Source organism: Bison bison, unplaced genomic scaffold, assembly GCF_000754665.1.
Source record: "Bison bison bison isolate TAMUID 2011002044 unplaced genomic scaffold, Bison_UMD1.0 scf7180017864456, whole genome shotgun sequence".
In the NCBI taxonomy this organism is placed as follows: domain Eukaryota; kingdom Metazoa; phylum Chordata; class Mammalia; order Artiodactyla; family Bovidae; genus Bison; species Bison bison.
Window position 1 is genome coordinate 6,137,743 of NW_011495018.1, and position 10,547 is coordinate 6,148,289.

At 54.9% G+C, this 10,547-nt stretch overlaps 1 protein-coding gene across 4 annotated transcripts in view; it reads left to right on the forward strand.

The window, feature by feature from the left end:
• UROS (uroporphyrinogen III synthase) overlaps positions 1-10,547 on the forward strand; it is a 25,905-nt gene that overhangs the window by 9,900 nt on the left and 5,458 nt on the right. For 3 of the 4 annotated variants that reach the window (XM_010859158.1, XM_010859160.1, XM_010859159.1), the window contains exons 4-8: positions 1,466-1,562; positions 2,837-2,911; positions 4,910-4,984; positions 8,663-8,743; positions 9,574-9,659. In XM_010859158.1, coding sequence (XP_010857460.1) covers positions 1,466-1,562; positions 2,837-2,911; positions 4,910-4,984; positions 8,663-8,743; positions 9,574-9,659 — 414 coding nt within the window. Of the gene's footprint in view, positions 1-1,465; positions 1,563-2,836; positions 2,912-4,909; positions 4,985-8,662; positions 8,744-9,573; positions 9,660-10,160; positions 10,329-10,547 lie in introns of all 4 variants that reach the window. The other variant, XR_826973.1, reaches the window with a different exon arrangement.

Sequence of the window (10,547 nt, forward strand, 5' to 3'; positions counted from 1 at the left end):
CCTTTGGTTTCCCTGGCATCCTTCCCGGCCCGAGTGGGAAGGACCCGTTGATGAGCACTCGTCTCACCGTCTGGCGACGTGAACTCACCTGCCCCAGGTCTCAGCTGCTGTTGGATCCTCAGCCCGAGCCTCTCAGAGGCGGGCCTCGGCGAGGCCCCACCTGCCTGCTCTCAGCGGTGCAGACCCTTCCCCTTCCTCCTCTCCTGCAGGCCACACCCCCCGACCTCAGCAAAGAGCCCAACAGCTGTTGTTTCTTCCCAGGCCAGGGACCTTGGCCAGGTCCCCCAGAAGATAAGAGGGAGGGTTGGGGCTGCTGCCCCCGGGGTTGGGGTAATACATTACAGCTGGGGACGGCCCCAGGGAAGCCCTGTTGGAACAGTTCCAGCTAAAGATTTGGTGCCCAGCAGTCTCCACCACTGTGCACCTGCCACCAGATAACCTCCCCAGGGGCTCTGTTCTGGACACGTGGGCCAAGAGCCGGGGGCTTCACGGGATGGGTGTGCCCACCCCTGTCCACTGGGCTCCCCCCTTCCCCACCCCGCCCCCATGCTCTGCATATTGGAGTCTGCCTGTCACTCACGGAGCACCTGTCTGCTTTCTCCCTTCCGTTTGAGCTGAATGTTGAATTATTCATTCAACAGTTGGCATCTGCCCTGACTATGTGCTGTGAGGACTATGTAAGGGACCCCCATAAGCAGCTTTAACGGAAGCAGAGCTCATCATCTGAGCTCGTTGCTAGGACCCCGATGGTCAGAAAAATGCTACAAGCAGGAGCCTGTCCATCACCCCCAGCTAGTCTGTTTCCTGAGGGGGTGTCTGAGCTCTGAAGCTCTGGTGGTGCGGTGAGTGAGTGCTCTGGCCTGGGCACCGTGGAGACACGTGCTCAGATCGCAGCTCCGGCCCTCACCTGGGCTGCTTCCTCATCCTCGACAAGCCTCTGTGTCTTAATCCGATCAAATCTTTGCACCCATCACAGGGTGCCTTCACATGTTCGGTGCAGGAATGTGTGTAAGACAGCCCACCACCTTGCTCAGAATACATGGTCAGTAGGTTTTGTCCCCATTTTTATCTTCAAAAACCGGGGCTTCAGCATGGATATTGCTCCTTGAATATTCAGTTTATTATGGATGCAGGTCCAGTCTGCGGTCCTGCCTACACCCCAGCCACGCCCAGGCTGAGTCACATCCCCTCTGCTCCCTTATGCCTGCCACCCCGCATCACACCGACCCGTCCCTCCCCAAGACCGTGAGCTGTTTGGGGGAAATGCTGTGAATTTACCTTGTGACCTTAAAGACCTGGAGTAGTTCCAGGCACATAGTGGGCTCTCCTGTCTTGAGTGGATGGAAGGATGGATGGATGGATGGATGGATTTAGTTTGCCTACTACTTTTGTGAAGATGTTGAATCTTGGGCAGCGTTGAACTTGGCCATCATATAAAATTCCTCTGCCGTTGTTTGGTGTGCAGCTGTCTCATCCCGAAGGTTACGGGGGACTCATTTTCACCAGCCCCAGAGCTGTGGAAGCCGTGGAGCGGTGTTTGCAGAAAGACACTAAAGCTGAAGGTGAGGGTGGGGTCTGCTGTGAATCCCTCTGGATGTCACTCTGGTTTATCCCGTCGGTGATGCTCAGTCTAGAAAGAGGTGCACCTCACGTTTGAAACAGCGAAGTGACTTTTGGTTCAAAAAGTATTTAGGTACTGAGTTCCTTTGTGCCTGTGTTACCTGTGGAGGGAAGATGAGATGAGATTCCCTCTTCTAGGCTGTTTCTTAGTGTCCTACCCAGAATAGCGTCACCCGGGAGCCTTCTGATGGGAGCGAGCACTTCGAGGTGCCGAGTCCCCAGGAAACCGGACCGTGCTGCCTCCTAAACGCCCAGACGGGTGTCAGATCTTAGGAAGGAAAAACTAGTGTTTCCTTATCTCCTAAAAGGGTGTTGAATGCCAAGTGGCCTTACGACACTTTTTTTTCCAGTATTTCTTTAACCCATATTTTAAAATGTTTACTTTTGTCATAAAATGATAATGTCCTCTATAAAATTGTGTTTGTTCCTAACCCGAAATGTATCATCTCTACTTTGACCTAATGGATAAATGAGCCTTCCTATCTCAGAAGACAGTTTGTTGACTGCTTTGGTTGATGTCCCAGATAAAATCAGTTGTATCAGACGGCGGAGGACGGGGTGGATAGATAGCATTACCCACTCAGTGGACGTGAGTTTGAGCAAATTGCAAGAGTGAAGGACAGAGGAGCCTGGCACGCTGCAGTCCAGGGGGTTGCAAAGAGTAGGACAGTGAGTAAACAGCAGTTGCTTTATTAGAGATTTAAATCGCCTCTTTTTCACGAGCAGTAACTTTTTTCTCTAAAAGTCTAGATTTGGGGGGAATTCCCGGGTGGTCCAGTGGTTAGGGCTCAGTGCTTTCACTGCTGTGGCCATGGGTTCAATCCCTGGTCTGGGAGCCAAAATCCCACAAGTCTCATGGCATGGCCAAGGGAAAAAGGGTAGATTTTTATATTTTAATATCACCAAGCAAATTAATTCTTCATTATATTTGTTTACTAGTATTCATTAAAATGCTTATAGTGCCAGCTGTGGAAATGACTTAATATTTCAGGCAAGGCATACTGACACATTTGGCCAAAGTGATTTTTAAAAACTTGCCTGCAGACTATGAATAGAATATAAAAATGGATTTTAGTTTGAGATGCTGTTTCTTTATATCTGGTCATTAAAAGTTTGCCTTGCTCACAAGTTTTTTAGGATGAACAAACAGCCACAGGCAGCAGTCCAAACGGCCACCGTGGTATTTGCAGCTCACATCGAATTTCATGTTTTACAGTCTGGAAAAAGTCTCTGAAAGAAAAATGGAATGCTAAGTCGGTGTATGTGGTGGGAAATGCTACTGCTTCTCTAGGTAAGCAGTCAAGGCCCAAATAAAACACCAGAGTATGACTGTGATATTGTGATTATAATAAAAAATGTATATTTGGTCTTTATCCCTATTCCTGGCCCAGGCCTCCTAAAACCCTTGGAATTTCCTAAGTGATAAGAAAAAAAAGGTGTCTTTTGTTATTCATAACAGACCTCTTTCAACTCCATCTGAGCTGACTTCACTGAGGTGACTTTTGGGAAGCCCTTAGACTGGGGGCTAGTTGCCATGGGAACCAGTCCCGTGATTCCAGTGGGAACTTTCAGATCCTGCCCTCCCTGCCCCCCACCTCCAGGGAGAAGGATGGTGGGGTGCCCAGAGGTTGAATTAATGACCAGTGACCAATGATTTAGTCGATTGTGCCCATGCAATGGAGCCACCATAAAAATCCAAAGAGCAGTTTCACAGAGGAGCTGGGAGGCCCAGGCCCCCCGAACCATCCCTGCCCGATGCAGCTCCTCCATCTGGCTGTTCATTGACACCCTTTGAAATACCTTCGTAAGAAGCCAGCAACAGTAAATTGCAGCTTTTCCCTGAGTTCTGTGAGCTGTTCTAGCAAGTGACCCAACTCAAGGAGTGGGCCAGGAGACCCTCTGACTCAGAGCCGGTCTGTCAGAAGCACGAGCGATGACCTAGGTCTGAAGCGGGGGCAGTGTGATCCGGGGGGCTGAGCCCCGCATCCTTGGGATCTGACGCTGCCTCCTTGGAGAGAGCGTCAGACGTGAGTTAGGTTGTCAGACACCCAGCGGAGAGCCGGAGAACTGCTGGGTGTGGAAAACCCACCCCTGGGGCAGCCAGCGAGCAGAGGTGTGAGTGTGGTGGAGAGCAGAGAAGAGAGGGGAACAGGAAATGTGCTTCCCCACTGACCTGACTTAGTTCATGGAGCCCCGTGGTTCAGTTTAAAACAGATTCTTTTCCTTACTCAGTTTATAACAAGTAATTAGTCAACCACATAATGATCCCGATAAGGCTGTGGTAAAATAAATGCATTCAGATATGGCTAAATGGCATTGAAAATCGGTTCCCATGTTTTGAGAAATACTTGGTCCGCATGTATTCAAAGGCTTTGCCAAATTATTTGTACCCTTTGGCCCACTAATCCTTTCTCTGGTAATCTATCCAAAGTAGTAATCCCAAATAGGAGAAATGTTTTTATCATTCAGTCGCTGAGTCGTGCCGAACTCTTTGCGACCCCATGGACTGCAGCACGCCAGGCTTCCCTGTCCATCACCAACTCCTGGAGCTTACTCAAACTCATGTCCATCGAGTCGGTGATGCCATCCAACCATCCCATCCTCTCTTGTCCCCTCCTCCTCCCGCCTTCAATCTTTCCCAGCATCAGGGCCTTTTCAGATGACTCAGTTTTTCGCATCAGGTGGCCAAAGTATTGGAGCTTCAGCTTCAGCATCAGTCCTTCCAGTGAATATTCAGGACTGATCTCCTTTAGGATGGACTGGTTGGATCTCCTTGCTGTCAAAGGGACTCTCAAGAGTCTTTGTGGGGGTAGGGTTGGGATACACAACTATATCATAGTGTTACTTATAATGTAAAAAAATGAAAAACCCCAAGTGTCCACGAACAGGGGAAGAGTTCAATTTAAATTATGACAGATCTGTGTGATGGTTGTGTCGTTTCTTGTTTTATATATACATCTTTATTTTGAAGGGAACTTATAGGAAAGGTATAAATACAAGGCAAAGAACTTAATTTTTCCTGAACCTTTTGAGAGTAAGTTGCTAATTTGACCCCGCATCACCTAAAGCCACAGGTCTGGGGGCCGCGGGGGCGGGGGGGCCGTGGGCTGGGACCCAGCTCCCTCTCAGGTACATGATGCCTCCTCCCACCTCCCACACCAGCTTCCAAGGGGAGACACTCCATGTCTTTGTAAAGCACCTGCCTTCGTCTTTGCACCTTTAAAAAAATGACCCTGGAACAAAAGGACTTAAATAACCATGTAAACAAATAGATGTTGTTGTTTTCCAGTGAATAGAATTGGCCTGCATACAGAAGGAGAAACCTGTGGAAACGCAGAAAAGCTTGCAGAATACATTTGCTTCAGTAAGTAGAGTAGGGCCCCGGTGAAGCCCGGTGCTGCTGTTGGGGGGCCTCCCAGCCAGCACCTCGGGGGAGGGCTGTCTCCTCGGTGCTGTCTTGGTAACGACACGGCTGGTCTGAGTGTGTGCGCCCCTCTGCGTTCACGGCGCCTTGCATCTGCTGCTGTCTTATATCAGGTGCCTTGTATCTGCTTCCGTCTGTGCTGGTCTGAGGTTCAGCCCACTGCCCTCCACCCGCTCCACCCAAGGAGACAACTCGAACTTGACACAGAGTGAAAGGGTTGGAGACAAACCAGAACAGGATTTTCTGGGAATCGTAAGGGGCGGGTGGAGGCAGCAGGAGCTCCTGGGCACTGTCTGTCTGTCTGTCTGTCTGCCAGCTCTCCCGCCTGTCCTTCCTTGTGGGAACCTCTTCCTTCTCTGAATTCCCTCCCCCGCAAAGCCCACTCCTCCGTGAAAAAGCACCCCCTGCCCCCTCATAAGCTCATCATTGGGCAGCACATGGGCTGAGACTTAGAATGGCACAGGTTCTAGGGAGATTTGTATTTCAGTAGGGATTAGGCTTTGCACTAGTTATTAAATTCTCAGCTTCTGACATGAGAGTTCTGTTTGGAGCAGAACTCTCGAAGAGAAAGAACAGAGGCTCAGTGTGTCTGTAGGAGAGCCCCCACTCAAGTTGTCTGTCCCAGCCCCCCCGCCATGCCTGCTCCAGCTGCACACAGATGCTCACATAAGCGTGTGTCCTTGTCATGTTGATCCTTCCCTGACGGATGCGTGACATCAGACACCCACGTGAAGGATGGTGTCTCACCTTCTGTTACTGAGGGGATCAGGGCTGTGCCCCTCGAGGTCAGGGGCTGTGGGCCTGTCCTTTGAGGACCAGATGCAGGCGGCTGTGCGGGCCCGTCCTCTGCCCATCGTAAATGAGAGCGGCCGTAGACCACGTGCTGGGCTCTGACCCGGGGCCGCGGTGTACAGGCCTCTCTAGAACTTCCCTGGGCTCTGACCCGGGGCCGCAGTGTACAGGCCTCTCTAGAACTTCCCTGGGCTCGGAGACAGGGCTGGTTGGTTGCTGACGCCCAAGGTGTTGCTGTGAGTTTGTCCAGGAGAGGGTTTTGTCTTCTGTGTCCCTGGTGTTGGCATCGGGTGGGCAGGGAGGGCAACACCGTAACCGGGGACTTGGACGGCTTCCGGGGCCATTTTGTGTGGGCGTAGTGTGTTGGAACGTTTGTTCTCCAGGTGGCGCTGGCCTGTCTCGATCTTTCTGAAGTCTTAGGGGTCCCTGCTGTCAGGAGCCAGTGCCGTTAGTGAAGGGCTTGGGCTTGTGTGTTTCTGTTGACCCCGGGAGGCACTCCTCCAAGAGTCCTGGGTCATCCCCTTCCCGTGGGCCAGGCCTCCTGGCACTCAGGCTGCAGACAGTGGATTTTGTAGGTTCCCATTCACTCTCCTTTCCCCACTCTTCTTTTATGAATGATCTTATTTGCTGTTTCCCGCGTCACTGTCACATTGGTGTTGAGGGCTGGGCATTACCGGGTGGTCAGCGTGGCCCTGGCGCCTCTGCACCACCGTCCACTATGGTCCTCTGTGGGAGCCACATGTGCCTGTTTAAATTAATCAAAATGAAAAAACGAAAAACGTGTTTCCCCGTCACATGGAGCACAGGACACAGCTCAGCCACCCCTCTCGGCTCAGGGCACCTCAGGGACGGCCCGGGTGCCCCAGGGTCGCCCAGCGTGCTGTTTGGCAGGCTTGTCGAAGCTCCGGGGGGGATCGGGACCATCCAGGGTCCCAGAGCTCTGAGGGGACAAGCGGGAGGACGGACTCCCCACGGCTCGACCAGCGTTCACCTGTGGGTCCTAACGAACCTTCAGTTCCCAAGTAGAATCATACCTAAATGAGAACTCATCCTGACTGATAAGGACTTGCCCCTGGTTTCGCCTAGATGTTAACGATTTTCTCGGAAGTCCACTCTGAAGCTTGATCTTAAAAGGCAAGAAGGCATTCCCAGTGCTTGGAGTAGAAAGGCCAGTTCGTAGTCACTGCTTGTTTGTTTGACTGAAACACTTGTTTACTCTGTGACGGGCACTGTTAGAGCGCTTAAAGCCATCACCTCGGTGAGTCTGGTAGTTTCTTGTTCTGATGGACAGGTCTTCCCTCCCAGGGTGACCCTGCTGGCGGAAAAGAAAGGATGAGTGAAGTGGTCAGAGGTAGAAGATGACTCTTAACAGCGTCTTCTGAGAGAAAGAGAAGGAGGGGAGGGCGTCAGAGGCAGGCATTGTGCGGGTTATTTATTGATGTTTAATCTCCCTGGATTATAGTTGATTGGTTACTCAGGTTATTTGAACTGTCCCCCTGGACTTGCAGCTGAGCTGACTGACAGTTTGTTCCTGCCAACCTGTCCACTTCCTGGGCTCTCCTTCGCGCGCCCACCCCCACCCAGCCTCATCATCCTGACTATCCACCGTTAAGTGCCCTCTGCTAACAGGCCTGAGAGGGCACAGACCTGGAGGCCGTTAGAGTTTCACAGACATGCGTCTCCTCCAGCGAAATGACATTTACACACTCCCTCTCATCACCCGCATCGTCTGCAGAGACTGAAGCCCCTGCCCTGGCCACATACCGCGCGCTCAAGGACTTTCCGCACAGCTGCCGTCTTCTGCCCAGCAGGCCAGGCCCCCTTCCTGTTAAAGGAGCGCAGAGCATCCGAGCCCCGAGGTTCACCATCCTGTGTGGGGTTAGACTCCTGCCAGGCCCTGGTCGCTCCCTGTCGTCCCGGGGAGACCTCACTTCTCACCTCTGCAGAACACTCAACCAGCTTTCACACTGGCCTGTTTAGCTGAGCTCATCCCAGAACGGAATTTTTTAAATTCATTCATTCATTGTTTTCCATAAATGATCTTACGACAAAGAGGAAGAGTGGTGTGGTCGAGCAGTGCCCTGGTGGGAGATGCCGTCAGTTTCCATGGTGATGAGACGGGCCGTGGGCGTCATTCCCCTGGAGGCTGTCAGGCTGTTTGCCATCAAGCCTCCACTCTTGGGGAGGATTCTGACACCTGACGGCCCATTGGTTTTGTTGGGAGCTTCTGTCTCCATGGTGTCTCCACAATTCTGCAAATAGAGGCCTCCAGCTGATTCTCCCAGAGCGGAGATGTACGCAGGGGGAGGAGGCAGGGCCGTTCTGAGCAGGCTGGGCTCCCCCCAGCATCCCTCAGCCCCTGAGGCACCTGGCCTGGCGGCTGCCATCCCCACCATAACAGAAGTGGCCCTGCAGCTGGTCTCTGCTGGGGCGGCTGCACATTCATCATCCACGCTCAGCTCCCATTTGCTGCCTGCCCGTGGAGCCCAGGTTCCAGCTACTTCCCTCCCAGCCGGTCCCCTCAGGAGGCAGAGACTGTTACTCTGGGGCCAGTACTGGGCCTGACCTCTGACCCAGCTCTGCATGCTCACTGCTGCCCGGGGCCACCAGGGTGGGAGGGGCTTCGGAAGGCGGGGGTACCACAGCCCCAGGCACGCGTGGATGTTAGTGTTCCACATGCTGCCCCCCACCCCACCATGACCCTGAGAGCTTCCTCCACTCGGTCCTGGAACCGACCTGACCCAGGGCGGGGCCTGGGGCTGCACCTCCCACACCCCTGACACGTTACCCCTGGCCTGTCTACAACGCCCGCCTGTTTACTCGCAGGGGAGCCTTCGGCACTGCCTCTTCTGTTTCCCTGCGGAACCCTCAAGAGAGAGATCCTGCCAAAAATGCTCAAGGACAAAGGTGACTGAATGCACTGGCCCTCTGGGCCATGCCTGCCCCGGCCTGTCCGGGGTCCCGAGAGCCCGCCTGCGCAGTGACAAAGTGTCACCCCAGAGCCCTCGAGGGAGGGCATGGCTGGGCTGGACCACTGGGCCGGGAGGTGGGCGCCCCTCATGTTAGGTTCGGGGTGCAGGCACTTTCCTACTTCAGATCCGCTCCCCACCAACCCGCTCAACTCAGCTGAGGGCTGGCGGGGGGCCCAGAGCCCTCACCAGGACCGCAGTGGCAGTAGGGTGGTCGGGACCCCCAGGTAGGCACACGGGGAAGCCAGTCTTCAGGGAGAGCCGATCTCATCAAGCACGGGGCGGCCTGCAGCTCAGCTGACCTAGACCTGCTCCCACTCCAACCCTGGGCTCCATCCCCGGGTGCCAGGGACCGAGCTGTCTGGGCCCCCGAAAGCTCGTGGCCGCTGACGCCCCAGGCTTACAAACCCCCGTGCGGTCTGCCTCCAGCCCGCAGGGTGGGAGTCCACGCAGACAGCAGCCATGGCGGGAGTGGCCAGGGCCAGGCCTGTGGACAGTTCACATAGATGTGGGGACAAAAGGAATCCGTGGTCCCAAGAGGGGCTGAGGCTTCGGGACCCCGTCCTTCCCTGTCATCTCCGCCTCCTGCACCGTGTGACCGCTCCGCAGCATCGGGTGGGGTGCGGAGGGCCGGCCCAGCCCCCGTCCCTCGGTGCCCAGCCGCTTGTTCCGGGAGAGTTGTGTGGCCCTGGGGGGCCTCTACTAACGGTTCCCTGTGGTCCGTTCCCGGCACAGTAAAGTGTGTCTCCTGGTCTCCATTGTGTCCAGGGATCCCCTTGGAGAGTGTAACCGTCTACCAGACTATTCCACACCCAGGAATCCAGGGGAACCTCACCAGCTACTACACCCAGCAGGTGCGTGCCGCTTCCCGGGAGCTCGGGCCGGGGGCCCCCAGGTGGCACAGGCAGGGTTGAGGGGCACCAGCCTCCCGACGCTGGTTCTACTGTCCACTGCAGCTTGTGACTTGCGGTGGGGGGCGGGGAGTGTCCCATCTTTTGGTTCCATCTCTGTATCTGGGAAGTAGGAACAGACCCATCTGGTAAGGTTTTTCAAGGGTTAAAGGAGATAATTTACACAGAGCCCTCTGCGTAGCATTCAAGACTGAGAAAGCCCAGGGTCAGCAGTGGCCGTGACACAGTTCCTCGCCGTGGGGCAGCGGTGGGGCTGCAGGGCAGGGGCCGAGAGGGGCGAGGTGCACACCAGGCGGGCCCGCGGGGTGGGGCGTGGTCTGGGTCAAGCTGGGGAGGCAGCGGGAACCTTTGGAGGCTTCAGGCAGAACAGTGCTCGGCTCTTGTGGGGTTGATGGGAGCTTTCCACGTCTGCACCCAATAAGACGCCTCCCCTTCCTCCCCCAGGACAGGCTTCCTAATGCCTTGCTGGCCTGAGAGGCCCCATTAGCACCAACCAGAGCAGAGAGGCCCAATGGGCCCATTTGCTCCATCTCCAGAAGGCACGGAGAGGGCCATGGAGCAGGCTCGCCGCTGTCTGACTTGATCAGTGCTCTTTGGCCACAGGAGCTGGAGGTGCTGTCCACTCGCCTGGGTGCTGGGTCCCCGGTGCCTGTGTCCTCTGGCCGGGCAGACGCAGACCCAAGGGCGGCAGAGTGCCCAGGAAACAGCACCCAGCCTCCCCCACCCCCTCTAAACAGTTCTCGACCTGGGCTCCATCTCTAGGGAGCCCAGGACCCAAACCAGTGGGAACCCTTCTGCTGCGGATGCCCCCAGGCTGTCCCGGAGTGATGT